The 19,208-nt window shown below is 36.6% G+C and overlaps 1 protein-coding gene across 1 annotated transcript; it reads left to right on the forward strand.

The window, feature by feature from the left end:
• The first annotated feature begins 5,133 nt into the window (after window positions 1-5,133).
• Window positions 5,134-18,038, forward strand: LOC141605701 (protein MICRORCHIDIA 7-like). Its single transcript, XM_074424574.1, has 20 exons — window positions 5,134-5,580; window positions 7,263-7,337; window positions 7,501-7,535; window positions 7,616-7,694; window positions 9,843-9,935; window positions 10,037-10,121; window positions 10,355-10,430; window positions 11,302-11,430; window positions 13,091-13,189; window positions 13,282-13,383; window positions 14,193-14,354; window positions 14,451-14,546; window positions 14,943-14,994; window positions 15,071-15,182; window positions 15,305-15,375; window positions 15,778-16,169; window positions 16,827-16,918; window positions 17,005-17,092; window positions 17,189-17,311; window positions 17,495-18,038. The coding sequence occupies exons 1-20, from the start codon at window positions 5,247-5,249 to the stop codon at window positions 17,573-17,575; spliced, it is 2,376 nt and encodes a 791-aa protein (XP_074280675.1). The 5' UTR covers window positions 5,134-5,246; the 3' UTR covers window positions 17,576-18,038.
• Window positions 18,039-19,208: the final 1,170 nt, after the last annotated feature.

The following is a 19,208-nucleotide window of genomic DNA, read 5'->3' on the forward strand; positions in this document are numbered from 1 at the left end:
ATAGGCACCAAGGGGCATTGTTTCGTCCTCGTCGCCATCGACTACTTCACCAAATGGGTGGAAGCACAGTCATATGCAGTCTTAATCGCCAAACAAGTGGCCAAGTTCATTCAAAACAACATCATCTGCCGATATGGGGTACCCCATGAGATCATCAGCGATCAAGGCTCTCACTTTCGGGTAGAAACTCAAGCCTTGCTGGACAAATACAAGATCAAACGACATCGATCATCCCCCTACCGTCCCCAAACCAACGGAGCGGTGGAGGCAGCGAACAAAACTCTTGTTACCATTATCAAGAAAATGCAAGACAACTACCGCGATTGGCCGAGCAAACTCCCATTCGCACTCTGGGGATACCGAACCTCCATTCGAACACCGACAAGCGCCACACCCTTCTACCTAGCATACGGTATGGAGGCGGTTCAGCCGGTAGAGTTAGAGGTCCCTTTTCGTCTTGCATGCAAATCAATCATTAATCCAACTCGACATCTTATACTTGATACTTGGATTAAATCAACCGACTTAGAAAGCTCTCACATGTTAGGTTTAAATCATTGGATGCGCATTCATGCATTTAAACCGTTTTATCAACTTTTGCATTCAACCAACCAAGATCGATCAGTAGAGGCCGCTGAACGCGGACGGGATTGGGTGTCTGATTAAAGGGCTTCCCAATACGTACCTTCACCTCTTACTCAGAAATTTTGGATAGTGGACGACCTTATCCAGGGCGTACGAGAGTCATTCTAGAGATAGGATGCTAAAGAGGGACGATTTCCTTATCTTTAGTACCTATGTCAAAACGCTGCTTTGTGCTTTGATTTGACCGAGGTATAAAGTGGAATTCGAACGGTTCCAGGCATCCCACAAATGCTTGGTGGCGACTCCGAACATCTCTAATCGTTTCGAGACCCTTACCGAGACGAAACCGACCGATCTAAAAACGATCCGGTCGAAAGCACCTTTACGCCGCCGAGCGTGGCTTTCAAAAAGACCGTTGTATGTCCGCAGATCGAACCGGACCTGCAGGTGGGCCATGTCCACAGAATGGAAGGAAATAGCGATTGAAAAAGTTGGAATACATGGATATCGGGTATATCCACTTGCCAAGCTTTTAATTGCATTTTAACTAGTGTTAATAATACACTAAAGATTATAGAATATGAAGTAGTAACAGTGTATTGACTATTCATAAGTGATAATCACATTTATCGTTTGAGTTTTATTAAACTCACTCGCTACCTTGTCGTATCCGAATGGGTTGTAGAGACAAATTGAACCCCATTAAAGTGAACTGGATTGACATGGTATTTGCCCCTAGTTACTTATATGAGGTGACGTCTCGAAGTGACTAGAGTGTGATGCGATTGATGGCAAGTTCAAGTGCCATAGAGTCATATGGGATGACTAGTCGATCACATAGGCGGATCATGTGGGACACTGTCTGTCGGGCGGACCGCTTATAGAGTTCTGGTAATTCGAAAAGCCTGGTCGTGGCAAGAGCTACTATAGTATTCTTATGAGTCAATTCTTTTGACTAGAGACTATTCGCCCAAGTTGGCACAACTTCTGATTAGCTTTGATTTATACTCTACGATCGTAAATGAGGTCAAACTGGGTATATTTTGGGTTATGATGGACTGTGAGTGAACGAAGGGAATAGGGCGATAGGAATTGTCCACCCCTTGTCAGGGTTGTTTGAAATCTCAAGGCCACTCGAGGAGTAGTTAACTGGAAATGCGTGGCCACGCTCGGAAGGCATCTATGATAGATAATTCCGGTCAGACAGTTAATCTCCAGATCGAGAAAACCACTCAAGATATGATCAAATGTAAGTACGACCTGTAAGACACATTGCATTGAGTGGGAGATTGTAATAGGACAAGAGAATTGGTGACGCACACTTGTCTAGGACAAGTGGGAGATTGTTGGGAAATGTGTCCTCGACAATAGTGCGATTACATGATTTAATATCATAAATAAATCTCATACTAAGAATACGTGAGGGATGATTCTTTATATAGTCGACTGACCGTCATTAATCGGTAATGATTGGCTAACTAGAGTTTGACATTACTGTCGTGTGACGGTGGTGGTCAGTTGATCCTTTTAGGTCACACCTATAGGATGGAGCCCAAATAGATATTTAATTAATTGTATGCGATATAGATTAATTAATTCCTTAATTATGGGAGTGCAATTTTACATCTTATTGTAATGTGATTAAATAAGATTTAATTTAGTAATTAAGTGTTAAATTACTAAATTAGTTGAGGTTTTAATATAAGTTTTGAGGTAGAGGTAATTAGTTATTTAAGGTTACAAGAAGTTGTAATTTTAACTAACTAGTAATTATGGAACCCATTATATGTTGATATAATGGTATTATACTACTCAAAAAGTGGAGTGCATATTATATTATTAATTGTAATATTTAAGTGTTAAATGATTACATTAATAATTAATTATGTAATATAGTTAAACATATGACTTATAAGCATTTGTAGGACAAATGACAAAAGGTAAAAATGGACCAAAATGGGTCCAAATTTTCGGCCAAATAAAGAGCACAAAAGATGCTCTTTTGTCTTTTGTTTGTGTTGATTATAGTGTGATTGTGACATATCACACAAGCCTTTTCATGCTACATCTTACACATATGTTCCCTACACTCTACCTAGACTAAATAAATGAGTAAAAACAAATGAAAAAGATTCCTCCTAATGCTCTATGGCTACCGGTTTTTGGCTCTTCAAATAGAGCATTTGTTGCTCATTTTTCTCACTTGTTGTTTGCTTGTTTTTCCTCTAACTTTCCCTCACATGCAAATTGCTAAAAACTCTCTCAAATACCAATACTCATCATCTATTACTAGAGGTAGTAATATTAGAAATATTAGTATTATTAAGGGTACATTTCTACTACATATCTAGTTAATATTAGTAGGAATTTTTGGGATTAATCTTAGGTGCAACTTATTGGAGTGTCTTCTATACTTGGAGTCTTATGAGGATTATCCATCATATTTAGCTCAAGAACAAGTGAAAGAAGGTGACCTAACTTGTGCCCATATTTTCGAACCATATAGCAATGTAAGGAATATTGTTTTTCTTATAAATCTTTCATTTTGTTATGCATGCACTAGATCTAAAGAACATATAATTAACAAGTTAATTTGTTCACTATTAGAGGAGTCTAATAATAGGTATATGAACCTAACATTGGGAAGGTTCCCGGGATGCGCATGAGTGAGCCAAAATGGGTTGGAAAGGATCCGTTGATATGTGGGCCAAGTACATAATGTGACGAATTACCGTGTGTTACCTCTCCCGAGTCCCGATGCAAGGTTTAGGTCTGAGACATGGTTTGAGTATGGTGAAACTTCATATAAATATAATACTCCCTCCTATTCTACATAACTGTCTCATTGTCCATTTCCGTCTATTCACAATAATGTCCTATTGTCTATTTTTGGTAAACTTTTATACTTATTTTAATCACTTTACCCCACAATAATACCCCACCTTACCCCACAACAATACTTATATTAATCACTCCACTCAAAATAATACCCCAGTACCCCCACAATACCTTCCCTCTTTCGAATTACCTCACCCCACCATAATACTTTACCTTATTTAACTCTTCTCCTTAATTCTTGTGTCATCCACACAATGAGACATTTATCTAGAATAGAAGGGAGTAACAATTAACTGCACTAACCTTATAAAAACTGCAAGTAAGTTTAAAAAAACATGGCCTAACTTATTTAAAATTTGTGTACCATGATTTTTGGAAATTCATGTGGACCCATGGTTTTAGAAAACCATGTGCACCCATGGTTTTCTTGGAAATCCATTTGGTGTATTCTATATTAGTATAAAATTCCTCTCATTTATTATGATGTTTCATACTCTTTCATATTCTTTGTAATCGTTCACATTTGTTTTGGTAGTGGTATGATGATATGTGCATGTGTTGATGAAAGCGAGAAAGAGAATGTGAGATCTCAAATTATTATAACCTCGGATGGTAAACAAATAAGGAAAGTGGAATATCCTTGTGAATTTGTCGTATTAAGAAATGTGAAATATTTTAGAAAATATGAGTGAGTATTATTTTTAGAAGAAATGTGTATAATAATGATAATATGTATATAATGAGAATATGTGGAGAAAAACGATGGGAGAGAGAGAGACGCGGGGTCACAAATAATATGAACCACAAAGCATATACTAGAAAGGAAAGTAAATATCTTTGTGACTGTTACAAACCGAAATTGCGGAAGCTCTTTGAAATTTGAATCCCTATTTAATTTTTAAAATATTATTATGATCATACATTAATCCCCTATTTACTAAAAGAATAGGAAAAACTTCAAGTTTTCCCGCCTAAACTATATTTTCTGTTTTGATAAAATCTCTTATTTACTTTCCTATTTTGATATAATCTCTTATCTAAAATTTGTCTCTAAGATTTTTGTGATAAAAAACTCCGTTATTTGTATGCTACATCGTAACTAAATGATACGCTAATAAAAATATTATAAACAATTTCATTGATTTTGTTTATAAATATATATACATTTCACGATATTACTCAATTTTTTGAATAGTTTTACAGTTATTTTTTTTTTTTCTAAAAATATACTCTATAAATACCGCGCATTTATTGCGTGGGATGTAAACTAGTTAAGGAATTATAGTCTTCTTAAATCTTCATTATTTCCTAAATAATCCTAACAAAAATAATATTTCTAAAATATTTCTTTCATAATCTTAGATGACATAATATTCTTAGAATATTCTCCAAAAGTAACTACTTGTTAAATTTCCTAGTCCGAGTTAGGGTATACGAAGTAATATTAATATTTTTAAAAATTACTTTCCTAATCCTAAATAACTTAATATTCTAATAAGATTTTTTTTAAAGGGGGTAATATTCTGATAAGATTACAAAACCCTTTATAGAGATACTCCGTACTATAAAAATGATACAAATTAAAGTTTTCCACAAGATCTGTTATTCCTAATATTTTTGATTTTAATTTTTCAATTTTCAATACCTCTAAATTTAAAAATAAAAATAAATAAATTATTGTATAAAACCGTCTTAAAATAAGCATCAATAGTCCAGTACTCAAGTCTATACTCCTTAAAATAACCTCTCACCCTCCCCTCTCCCATCTGCCCTTTGCTATTCTTTCATGCAAACATAAACAACAAAAAAATTGCAGTTAAAAAATGGAGTTTCAAACAGTAAAACAAGAAATTCTAGAAGAATCGGCGCGTCCACGATCACCGTCCAAAAAATCACACGCACCGCCGCCGCCGGAGGTAGTGATAGAATTAAGCGATTCCGACGACGAAGACGACGGAACTCCGGCGAAGAAACGGAAAGTTGACGGAGGCGCACTTCCGCCTGGATTTCTTGATCCGCTTCCTCCGCTACCGGATTCTTCGCTTCTGCTTCCGCCTCCGCCTCCACGACCGTCTTTGTCGAGTGGTTGCAAGTCGTTTTGGAAAGCCGGTGATTACGAGGGTTCGCCATGCGATGGTGGTTGGGACAATAATACAGGTTTGGTTTGATTTCTATGCTTTTGAATTGGTTATTATATTTGCCAGTTTAGTTTGATTAGTTGTGGTTTTAGGTTTTGTTTCTTATTTTGTGATTTTTTGTGCATTAATTGGAGAATTAGCTTTGATAATGTAGGTAGCATTATACAATAAAGACGGCCTTATTCAAGTATATGGTAGAATTGATCATGGTTAATTGAATGTGCTGAACTAATTTGTTATTTTTTGGACTCTAATTGGAGAAATAGCCAATAATGTATGAAGCATCATGGTTGATGGAGTGTTTTAAACTTTTAATTAAGTGGTTGGCTAACCTCATCATCTCTAAAATAGCTATGTGACTATGTCTGCGGTTTTTTTTATTGCTTGGAATGCTGAATTGTTCCTGGAGTAGTAAAGATCAAATCAAGAATCAAGAAGAAAATGGTCTAAATGAAGGAAAATGGTGGTAAGTGGCAACCTATATAGGGTAATAATTCCCCATCACAACCATTTTTCTACCCTCCACTGCTTCCATTAAAGAGAAATGTCCTCCTTTTTTCTTCTTGTTTTGAGCTCCATTACCCTCGTAATAAGTACTCAATCCTAAGTGGGGATGACAATTGTGTCCCAATCCGAACCGAAATCCACAATATAAAATGCACTACTCTACGTGGTTGTTAACAATTGACAAGAATTTTTAATATAGTTTTAGAAATGGCCAAAGGAAAAATTATGGGTTGTCTATTGCATATGCACACAATGGGAATTTTTGAAGTGCAAAAGCCTCATTTGAGTTACTACATTAACCTTATCAAGTAATCGATATAATAAGATTTTGGGCTAGTCTCATGAGCGCGACCTCTCATACAAGCTTATACTTAATGTACACTTACATCTCGAGTCTTGATGGTTCTTACAATTTCAAAAAAAATGGGAATATTATTGGTTTAAAATACTTAATTGTGAGAGAAACATATTTAAGAAGATGATAATTAGCTCATGAGATTAAGTTATACTTATGCATTGTCCAAGTGTTGATGACAATGAGATGAATAGTTCTATAGACTGATTTGAATTGATTGAGGATTTATTTTTGGGAATAACATGCCAATATTTTTAGCTCTTGGTTTAGCTATTTATTTTAAAATTTCCATGGCCAATGGAGTAGAAAGATCTATTATTTTGTCTTTGGAGTATGATGAATACTTGCCATATTTTCAATGGAGTTTCAGTGAAGCCAAAGACTCATTACTCTTTGGTTCTAGATTATGATGGAATAAATCAAAATGGCTCACTAAAGTGACTGCGTTTCTTTCTCTTGTGAAGTAGCAGTCCTTCGATGCATTTATCGATGCAAATATCATCTTGGGTCATTCGGAAATAGCCTCTTTGTGTTGCTAGAACAAGGGTAAGGCACTAAGGCTGTGTATATCCAACCCTCTCTAACCCTGCTTCCTGAGGCACTAGGGTGATGTTTTTGGAGTAAGATGAAATAAAGCGAATTAGTCACTAATTTGTGCAGGCTTTGTAAAGTGTGAAAAAGCAATTAGTTGATGCAATTACTTACGTGTATCTTATTATGAGTCGTATCGCATGGAAATGTTGCATATATCGTACGACGCTTACTTCGTCATGGATGAGAGACTCTGAAACACTTGTGCTATGCTGTAGTTTATTTTTTTTTGTGTGATCTATTTGTAGGTGGCATGGACCATGTTAGGGTTCACCCCAAGTTTCTGCATTCTAATGCTACAAGTCATAAGTGGGCCCTTGGAGGTACAAGTCTTCTTATGTGAATGCTTTATCCAAACAAACGTCGCCTTATTCAATTGCTCTTGGAATAGATTTATCAATTCTTTTTTAGCTACTCTAATTTCCTCCTGTTCTTTGGAAGTCTCTATTGCTAAAATATTGTACTCAATTGATGTTCTTTGTACAGCCTTTGCAGAGCTACTGGACAATTCATTAGATGAGGTGACTTATCCTGTGTGTCATTATCTTTTACCTACCAGTCTACTTCTCCTATGCATCTTAACTTTTTTTTTACTAATTAGGTCTGCTATGGAGCGACATATGTCAACATAGACATGCTAATAAACAAGAAGGATGGGAACAGAATGTTACTGGTTGAAGGTATGTTTTTACCAAGCTGTCTATGTGCCGTAGCTACGTTTTCTTACATCTGTTCTTGACTTCTATGTATCCTCGAAAGTGTTATGGCTGGAATACAACAAGGAAGTTTATGGGACATCAGTGGGTGCTATTTCCATTTTCAATGCAACCATAGTCTGGTTATTCTTTGGTGCTAGACTATGATGAGATAAAAAGAAAATGGCTCACTAAGCTTATTATGGTTTTTTTTAATTTTATTTAGTGATTAGTAGTCATTGAATGCAATTTTCATTTTGGACCATAGGGGTAAGGTCGTGTAGGATCAAGAGTTCGTACGTATGACCCGTTTAGTTTTCCGCTTTTAGTAGCTGTTATGTTAAGGCGCTGGGTACTTGGGTAATGTCCTTGGTGTTGGTATCTGTGTGTGTTACTCGGACACACCGACACGTGTCGGTGTCTGACACGTGTCGGCGTGTCGAACACGGCTATTTGGGAGTGAATTTTCCTGTTTTGTGGTCTGAATTGAAGTGTCGAAGTGTCGTGTCGTGTCGGACACCGACACGTGTCTGGTACGCGACACGGCAGTTAAGTGAAGTGTCGTGTCGGAGTAACATAGGTTGGTATTAATGTTGGTGGTGGGGGTCCTGATATCACTATGCAATGTGCAAAACAAAGTAATGACAAATTTTTCTAGAGTCTAGACTTTAATTTTCAAATGTGTAGGCGTAAAACTCAATGAATCACTTTTGAAAAAACATCAAAGGCCGGAGGTGCACCTTGTGGATTAGGTCTACGTAGCTTGGTGAACCACGGTGCAATTTTAATATATTTTGTTCTTATGTTTTTTTCCTCTTCCCTTTAATCTTTTATTCTTACGTGTTAGCCCTCTCTAATTTACGAAAAGTGGTATTGCTTTTCGAAGGTTGTTTTGTAACAATGTGCCTCGTCTATATGATGTATTCATTGATGTGTGTGCCATGCCTCACGTTTTGCGCCTTATCGTTGGTCTTCATTGCCTTAGTGCTCCAAACACGTTTTAAAGCTAAGGTCACGACTAATATCGTGTCCATAATAGTTTAATTTTATTCATTTTTTTTAATTTTTATGTTTTTACTCTATTTTTTTTCTATATTCTTATATTCTTGGTCAGTCCTCGATCAAAACTAGAAATTCAAGCTAAGTACATGTGCATGGATTTCATGTATAGTTGGTAGCCATTACCAGTTACATCTAGTGTCTTGTATGCTCTCTTTTTAGTATGATATCTACTTTGATGAGTCTGTTTGTAGATTGAATGGATTCTTATTTGCTGGTGTATACAAAACCACTGCTCAGAAGTAATCTAATGTGATTTCATCAACAAGAAATCTGGGTGGGAAGGGGGATGGTTTAGGGAAAAAGAGTGAAAAGGAACTGGAAGAGTACAGGAAAAGTGGGTTACATGGCGTGACATGAAGTGGCTGGGTTGGGGATGGGCAGGACAGATTAGGGGATAGGAGGGAGTAATTGTATGCCGTGATTACATAAAAACAAAGTTAAACTTAGTTTTATCATGGTAATAAAAATGGGCCGTGAGTTTACACCCCAACTGTATTTTGAGGTGGTATTGGACGAATTTATGGTGCTAGGACATTAAATCTGGACGCAAGGGCTGATCCTGAGATAGGCCACAAGCCAATATTCAATGCAGTAGTCTATATACAAAGTAAATATATATATTGAGAGATGTGGATATACTGTATCATCATCTATATAACCAGTACTCTTTATATCTTCACTACAGCTATCAGACAATCTTTATGTTGGTTTATGAACCAAACTACCAAAAATCCAACTATAAGGTTCCTACAGATGAAATTGTAGTTAAGTAGTTGGGGAGGGTTGGTCTGTCATTACTTTATCTTTCATTATTTTCCATCCTGGGTAAGAGTGGAATATAGCTCACTGACTGCTGCTTATTATCAGCCTTTACTGGCACGTGTCTCAGAATAACTTCATAATCTAGTTAGGAACTTGTTGCGGTCGTCTATATGATGACGTTGTTTCTTATCATTCCTGTGAGTTCTTATCGTCGCTGCTCGACTATTGGAAGTAATAATTGGTCATAGGTTGCGTGATTGTCGAGTGGATATTAAACCGTATTAATTCACTGACACCTTTTATTTGCAGATAATGGTGGTGGCATGGACCCTGACAAGATGCGCCAGTGCATGTCACTGGGGTACTCGGCAAAGAGCAAATTAGCAAATACAATTGGGCAATGTGAGTGACTTTATCTTTGAAGATTCATTTGAACTTAATTTTTGATCGTGCTTCTGCAAATACTGTACTATGACTCACCAATCTTGTCTGTGTATCTTAAGATGGCAATGGTTTTAAGACAAGTACTATGAGGCTCGGTGCTGATGTTGTTGTCTTCTCTCGCTGCCACGGAAGAAACGGGAAAAGGTTTGTTTTTTTATTGACTCTCCCTTAAAGTAGTGTGTATTCTCCATTTATCAATACTTTGTTCTGACATAGTTCTTGCCGTTCTTGGTAGAAGGGTAGTATTTGAGGGACATAAACAGGATAGATCATTAAAAGCAATGCTTGTTTTTTGTATTCTCGTGTTTTGACTAGAATATTAGTTATCATAATTGATTTATTCAAGTCCTTGAATAATGTTGTATTCTGCTTTTCAGCGTCACTCAAAGTATTGGATTACTATCCTACACATTTTTGAAGAGTACGAAGAAGGAAGACATCGTGGTTCCCATTGTAATGCCCCACTAATCTACTAATTTTGTATTTCATGGATATATATTTTCTTTAACACTATGCTCACTTTATTATACCATTGTGATGTGATTTTCATCCTAACAAAAAAAAAGTGTATGTGAATGCATATTACTTTCTAACCAAAAAATGCATGTGAATCTCCCACATAACATTCCTGTTGCGTCCGATTCTGATTTGAATGAAATGCATTAAACCCTGGGCTTTTATCAAAAATAAAAATGCATGTTAGTGAAAATTGATGAAATGACACATTTTTTTTGTTTTCGCATCCGTTGCTAAGTAATGATCGTTTGAGTTTCCTCCTTCATTAAAACCTCACGTATGGTCCAAGATCTCGAGGTACACATGTAACATATATTCTTTACATATCTTTAAGTGATAGGTATATGATTAAAGGACTCCATTGGTGTGACGCGGTGTTAAAAAAAGACACCGAGGTGTCACCCATGTACAAAAGGAGATTATGATTCATGCGTTTTGATCGTCATAAGCGTGTATGGTGTGGAGCAAACTCTTTGGCCAGCCGTTTACCTCTTCGTAAGAGCAGCCGCGGCGAAGAGATTATACACCGTTGTCGACGCTGGACACCCCGGTTTACACCAAAAAATAAAAAAAAATAAGTGTGTATGGTTGCGAAAGTTGCAACTAAAGGTTTCTTCGTAAGCGTAGGCCAGCATTAAAAACCCAAGTAATTTTTGCTGCTTCTAGATGTTGACTAGATATTGCTGATCGATTTAAACTAATGCATTTCACTGGTAAATTTTTCTCAGTTTTTTATGATTGCAAGTTTATCGAGGTTTATGTAGCATTCACTAGTCTAATCCTTCTGTTCCTTTTTTTGTTGTCAAAGCTTGATTATGAACTCCGAGAAAAGGAATGGCACAAGATTGTCCGGTCCTCAGATAGTGACTGGAACAGAAATGTAGATACGATGATTAACTGGTCACCATACTCAACTGAAGCTGAACTTCTTCAACAGGTGACTAATCATTCTCTAATCATCTCACGGATGAAGGTTTTATGAGTATTAGTTTTCTTATTTCCAGCTTTGTTGGACATTTGTTGATTTAGAATCTATGCTTCTAATACTTGTCATGAAACTTTAGCCCGGGAGGTTATGTGCTTAAGATCCTTATGCTTTAATTCAAAAGGGAAATTAAAGTCTGCTGCTTTTTTACATGTCTGGATATGAGATCATTCTTCCCGTTATTGGTTATTGTATTCTCCCTCCTAGTCCTAATATATCTTCCCCTTTGTTTTGGGCCCCAAAAATAAGAAAGAAGGCAAAGTTACCCATCTACCCTCATATTACATCCACTCCCACATGCTTTTAACTCAACAGTTCACACCGAACACCATAAACATCGCCCCAACAATCACCAATCAAACCATCCATAGCTACCAAGTACCACCTACAGAGCCCCAAATCACCGCATCCCCTCCCCGCCGTCGACACCACCTTGAAACATCTAGAAACTCCCACCCACCACGAAATCACCTCATGCCGTGGAAACTTACTGCAACCTCCTCGGAAACCGCCACCACCCTTCGAAGCACCTATTCTAACACTGGTAAACCTTCACTTTGGCAAACCCAAAAAACCCTGGATTTAGGGTTTAGAGGTGGGCCGTTTTTTGTGAAGGTGACGACATTCCTGGAGGTGGAGCAGTGTTTTCCGAGAGTTGGCAGTTGTTTCCAGGAAAGAGCAGAGAATGTCAGTGACGGGGGAGGGTTGTCGGTGGTGGTTGGGGTAGGTTGAGGATATGGTGTTTGGGTAGGAATCTAAAAGAGAATGAGTGATAGGTGACTGATTTCAATAAGGAAATAGGGTAGATATGTTAGAATAGGAGGGAGTATGACTTTTTACAAGAATATCTCCTGAGGAATGCCTTTTATTTCAAGCCATAGATAAGGATTTGTTTTGAGGATTCTATGATAGAAGCTAGGTAAGTGTTCCTTTGTCTTCGATCATGAGCGGATGGATGCAGAGTCACTTGCGTTAATGCATTTAATTGGACCCAACAGCCAATTTTTCAACTATTTCCAGATTTTATGGTGTATGGCAGTATGGTTTAGGCTTTTTGTGGTAGAGAATCATGAGAGACTACCTTGGTTGAACACATCTGTGCTAAAATAAGTAATAAGACGTTATTTAATGTCTAAGGACATTCCTTCGTTGTGATTTTCCTTTAAACAAAACTGTTTGTTTTCACCTCTGAAGGAATCAATGGGTTACCGAATTTTGAAAGGCCAGTTTTACTATTGTTCCTTTCATTTGTCAAATTTCCCCCAATGGTTTCTAGCACTCTAATAACACTGAGATATATAGCTTTAGACTTTTTGTGTGTCCCAATAAAGAACAGTAGCAATTGGTTAATCAACTTAACTTGACTTATGTAGTACTCCTTATTTCAGAATTTGTGCTGCAATTTTGGCTTTCTCATAGTTTGGCAGCTTTGGTTTGAAGGTCATGATACACATGTGATCTAAAGTTAGGATGGTTAGAAAGTGATGAACGTGGCAAAATTTGTGATATGAATTCTATACTTACTACTTTTATACCCTTAGTTGAGCTTTCTTTATTCGGTAGTACAACTTAGCTTTTTAAAAGCTTACAAATTGACCTTCTACTGTTGCAGTTTAATCTCATGAAAGGTCATGGTACACGTATTATTATATACAATCTTTGGGAAGACGACCAAGGGCAGTTGGAACTCGAGTTTGACTCTGATCGACATGTATGTGCTTTACTTTGATTAACTTTTTCATCAAGCGTGTAGTGTGAGTCTACTATATTCTCTGTAAAAATTCTGATGGTGTGGAAAGACAGGATATTCAACTTAGGGGTGTCAACAGAGATGAGAGAAACATCCAAATGGCAAAGGAATATCCTAATTCAAGACATTTCTTGACTTATAAGCACTCATTGAGGGTAATTTATGTTTCTATTGATATTTACTTTCATAACTTCTTAACATTTAAATTAAATTACACTTCTCTAAGAATTGATTTTTCATTTTAGTTGATTCTGGGAGGATTCTATCAGATAAAGAAACTTCATTTCTCATTTTATAGATCATTTATTAGAATATAAGCTTGACATGATTAGTTGTTTAATTATTTCATTCTAATGTGTATATCAAGGCATGAATAGTCACACAATTGATTGAGGACATAAGAAATGCAGAGTCATTGTTTGTTGCTTCAAAGCACCATCGCAATCTCTAATGTTGTGCTTTAGTCTTTATTGTAGCCAAGAGTTATAATCTTTTGTTTAGGCAAGCTTCTTATTTTTTAAGCTAGGTTGGAGACATGGAGTTAGTGATTTGATATAAAATATTTTCCTTAGTAGACTTGTTGCAACATGAATGTGATTCATGTATTCAATTTCTTTTATGAGATAATGACCTTTCTTGCAAACTCCACTCTCAGTCTCTGTGTATGTCTTTGATTGCTAAATTGCTGCATATGTCATTGCTCTATGAGTGGGATCGTCATTGAAGGCATTGGATGATGTGCTGATGGTAATGTCACATGGCTTTTGGAGGAAACAGAATTGTCTCTTGTCTACATTTATTTCTCTGTAGTGTTTAAATTTATGTTTTGTCTGAGTTTTGTAGCTTGATATTTGTTTTCCACCTGAATTTGTATTGTTTCCCTTAATTGTGGTTCGTCTTAGCCTCTTAGGACTGTAGATCTTTTTACGTACTTTCTAACAATACTCATACTTACAATGCACAGAGTTATGTATCCATTTTGTATCTGAGGCTTCCGCCCAACTTTCGCATCATATTACGAGGAAAGGATGTTGAGCACCACAATGTTGTGAATGATATGATGATGGCTGAAGAGGTTACATATCGTCCGCAGCCGTCTGCTGATGGTGTTCCTAAGGACCTTAATGTAATGATAAGTGATTTTTTTTCCCTCTTGATATATTTTTTTAAATAATCATTTAATTTCTGGTGGCTCTGTGCTTTTATTGCTTGTCTGATGTAGATGGTTGCTGTGGTCACTATTGGTTTTGTTAAAGATGCAACAGCTCACATTGATGTTCAGGGATTCAATGTCTATCATAAGAACCGGCTTATAAAGGTTAGTTGTATTATTCAGTATAAGTTCTTTTCATTCATGCATTACTCATTCTTATTGTTGAGTCATGCCAGTGCGTAACTAACTTCCCCATTGCATTATTCAGCATGTGTTGTCTTAACAATGTTGAAGTAGTATTCCCCTCCTCTGAGTAGATGTCTCCATGTGTTTCATGGATATAGTCCATTTAGGGACTAAAATGCGCTATTTTCAGGGTGTGAATTGAAGTTTGCAGGGTTCTACTTTGTAGTGTTACATTCTTATAATGTTTTGATGTATGCCTGGTTGGCAGAAGTGTTGATGATTTTTACGGATTTGTCAATGATGATCTCTTTATTACTTAATAGCCTTAATAGGTGTTTTATTGCTTAATGACTCTTGTGGTTTATCTTGCATCAGCCTTTCTGGAGGGTGTGGAATGCTGCTGGAAGTGATGGCCGTGGAGTTATAGGTTCTCTTTTATTGACTGTTTTGTTCTTTCATTACTGTTACTAGTGCTGAATGACGAGCCTTAATATGTGGAACAGGTGTACTTGAGGCAAATTTTGTCGAGCCAGCCCATGATAAGCAGGGTTTTGAGCGCACTACAGTTCTTGCCAGACTGGAAAACAAGTTAGTGTCAATGCAGAAAACATATTGGTTTGTCATCTTCCTTGGCTCTCTCGTACATTAAAAAATCTTTAGTACTCTCTTCAGCGTCCTTTGTAATATCCTATTGTATATAGTTATTATAGTCTGAATAGATTTTCCTGCTTATTCAGGTCTACACGTTGTCATAAGATTGGTTATGCACCTAGGCGCAACAAAAAGCAAATAGAATCTGGAGATCGAGGTATCTTTTAAGTGGAATACTTTAGTGGATTGTATTTGTATCTGTTATTTTTAAGTTTTAATAAGTGGGATCTAGTAGTTTGGTTTAAAGATGTTCTTTTAAGCAGTTGAGGAAATGGGAAATTGGGAATGCACTCTTGCTTTAATTCTCATTATGACAAATATATTTTTCATTATGTTTTTTCTTTTTGAGTTTTGTAGAGTTATGTACCTTTTAACATCTAGAATTCAACATTCAAATTATTAACCAAAGTCCCTTGATGAAATAGCTGGCTTTAGCCTGAGTTACCGCATTTCTCTCAAACCCTGGTGAAAGGCGAATCTTTTGAGTGTATTCTTTCATGGCACTTTCATGGCTTTAACTGTATTGCCATTCATTCATTTTCTTTTCAAATGGCTGCAGAATCTTCACCAGAATATACTCCCTCATCTACTACTCGTACAAAACAGAAAGTGAACACCATGGGTAATGACAAGTCCTATTCTCCAGCATCCTACATGCAAGGAGGAAGCACTGTAGGAAAAAGGTCCTCTGTGAATGCCAAATATGGAAATGGGCATGGGCATGCATACAATGCTAGAAGTAGAGAAGCTTCTGAAGAGCCAGCATCTTCTTCAGAAGACCCTAGTTATGAGAACGAGCAAGTTAGGATGCGTAGAAGACAAGTGAAGGAAAAGAATCATATAACCCCTGTGAAAGACCAGGTTGTGAAAGAAAAGAGTCAAACCACCCCTGTGAAAAACCAGGCAGTAACAGCTCATCTTGTTCATAAAGCAAACGGAGGGACCCTTCAGGTATTTTGAACAATTTCTCTTCATATATGTGGGTCTTTGAATTATGGAGCATGTTCACAATATCATGATCCTTTTTATGTGAGATGAAAATTGATGTTACATAAGACTATAAGAGCTCTTGGGTCAAATTTGCTCATGAGTCATGAGTCAAATTTACGGACATTGGTAAGTCAGTGTTTCATTCCTGTATCTCACAATATCTCTCCTGCACGGCTGTACCTATGGCTATGGCATGCAAGCCTTTGTTTGGTCTCTTTTCTAATAATGTGTTTCTACTAAGGAATAATCACTCCATTTGGAGAATTGGGTCAACTTTAGTACTTGGAACTACAGAGTACTCTAAAAAAGTTCTTTTTTTCTTCACTCAACCTAGCGGGTCTAGTTGTTTTACTAGTGCATACGTTCTTTTGCTGTTATAAGTCTCCCTAAAAGCTTATTGGAGCTTGGTATAGCTTTCGTGTGCATTTACACAATGTAATGTTGCAAGGTGTTATGTACGTCTGTACGATGACACAGGCTTAGTTCTTCAATCTGTTTTTCCGATTTCTTGTTTCTCATAAACTCCTTGCGCCATAACCACTTCCCTACTTTATCTAAATGGAATTTATCATTATAAAGCCCAACATTTTCACGGTCCTTGTAAATTCTTGGTGGCAGGAATCAAATGTTGATTCTGGCGTCGTTTCCTATATTCCCGATACACAAGTTTTGGACCAGTTGAAAGATGAAAATCGTCAATTGAAAGAAAGGTGAGCATATCAAAACCCAGATCTGTCACTCCAAGTTGTTAAGTCTAGTTAATATGCTCAGTTGGTAATTTAACTTTGGTTCTCAGGCTTGAGAAGCAGGAAATGGAATTATCAAGTAATTTGCAATCTGAATTACAGCTGGAAAGAGACAAACGCATATCACTTGAGACAAAGGTAGACTATTTGAATGAGACTCTCTTTGTTTGGCTTTGACTTACTCTTTGTTTAGCCAGCGGAGTACACTAATTGATTCGATTGTGATGCAAACAGCTCCAAGAAGCCCGAGACAGAATTGAGGAACTCAATAAGGAACAGGAAAGTCTAATTGACATTTTCTCGGAGGAAAGAGACAGACGGGACATGGAAGAGGAAACTCTACGGAAAAGACTACGGGTGTGTTATTGAACTTTAATCCCATTGTTTTAGTTTGAAGTCTGAGACTTGATCTTAGAATAGGTCTTTGCTACCTGATCTTGGCAATTGTTCCATAATTCAGTTGTCACTGACTAGATTTGTAATGTAACAATATTTAATCGAGTGACCTAATTTTTTATCATTGTTTATTTGTGATTGCAGGATGCCTCCAACCTAATTGAGGAACTGCGTGATAGAGTGCGGCTACTTGAAAGTAAGAAATCTGCTGGAGGCAAACGGTAGGTGGCGAAATTGGAATAAAAGATCAAGTGTCCAAACTGTGCATTTTCTCTTTCGCGTGTGTCCTTTCGGCTAGCCACCTGAATTAACATAGTACCCTGTAAAATAGTGGTTAGCGAACATCGGCAAGAGAAAAGGTTAATAGACTTGACGGAATAAGATCAAGTGTCCAATCTGTGCATATTCTCTTCCTTGGGCCATTTCGGTTAGCCTCGTGCTTTAACATGGTACCCTGTAAAATACTATTGTGGTTAGCCAACATTGGCAGGGAAAAGGATTATTGACTTCCGACTCTGTAATCTTTTCCCTCTTAGCGTCATTTTTTCCTGATTCAGTAATAGTGGTATTATTAGATTATCGATCATATTGTAATATAGTTTGGTCTTGTTGATACTAGCGTATGTTCATTGTATCTGAGATAGTTAATGGTGGTGCACTGTTGTGATTATTTGTTTGATTTCTGAAATGGTGTGTATTATGTTACACAACATCCCCGATTAATCCGAATCTAGTCCACTTTGTGTGAAATTAACTGGGAAGATGATCCAACACAATAAAATTGTGTCGTACGTGAGTTTTCCACATCGACTAAAGATGGTGGAATTGAGCACCTTATAAATCAAGGAGGTGCTTGTATAACTAATTGGCTTTAGGATGAAACATTTTTTACTTATGAATTGAACTTTGTCTCCTCACAATCTACCAAGGTCACACCCAAATTTGTGTCTTACGATTAATTGTTTCAATTACATCTTGAACAATCTTATGATATGGATGGGGCATAAGCCCATTTAACCAATCACTTTACTCACATAATGTTGTTTACACGTTAGCCCAGACTGCTTTTATAAACCGGAAATTTAAACATAAATCTCAGGTAAAACGATTTTACAATAAAACATTGTATAACATAGACCTTGATGGGAGGTGGAAGTTATTTTTGTGCGGTTATTAAGTTATTTAAATAAAATATCAATTGGTTTTATAATAACATAATACAGATTTATATATGTATAAAAGCATTGAAAGAACAATTATTAATTTTTTTTTCATTTGTAACACCTCATACAAATCATTTTCGTTAATTTGCCTTACAAAATTATAATGGACATTTAGGATAGTGTATGTAACGTCCATGTTACAGTAGCTTAAATTTGTCAAGTCTACAAATGACTTTTCAACATTAAAGGTTATTAGGAAAACAAAGGTTGGCTGAATGACTTGTTTATAAGTTTCAAAAGCAGCAAACTATTTATCTGAACCTAATTTAATGATAAGTCTAATATTGAGTATTATGTTTGCTAACACATGAATGATGGTAACCTTAAATGCTAGGTAGCACGGACACTCCTCCTAACTAGCCGTCTCGTGTCGTGTCAAACATCCAGACACCCGACACTCGTCGGACACACGCCTAAAAATGTTATAGTTTAGACGAGGAATAAATTCTCAAAAGAGATTAATTAGAAGATTGGTTTGGGTGAGAAATGAGAATTAGTTATAGTTAAGGTCGAATTTTACCTTCATTTACCTAAATTTAGTATCAAATACATTAAATTTAGTATCAAATACATTAAATTTAGAATCAAATACATTACAACAATAAAATCATACGTTATTTATAACCATAAAATAT

Source organism: Silene latifolia, chromosome 10 (assembly GCF_048544455.1).
Source record: "Silene latifolia isolate original U9 population chromosome 10, ASM4854445v1, whole genome shotgun sequence".
In the NCBI taxonomy this organism is placed as follows: Eukaryota; Viridiplantae; Streptophyta; class Magnoliopsida; order Caryophyllales; family Caryophyllaceae; genus Silene; species Silene latifolia.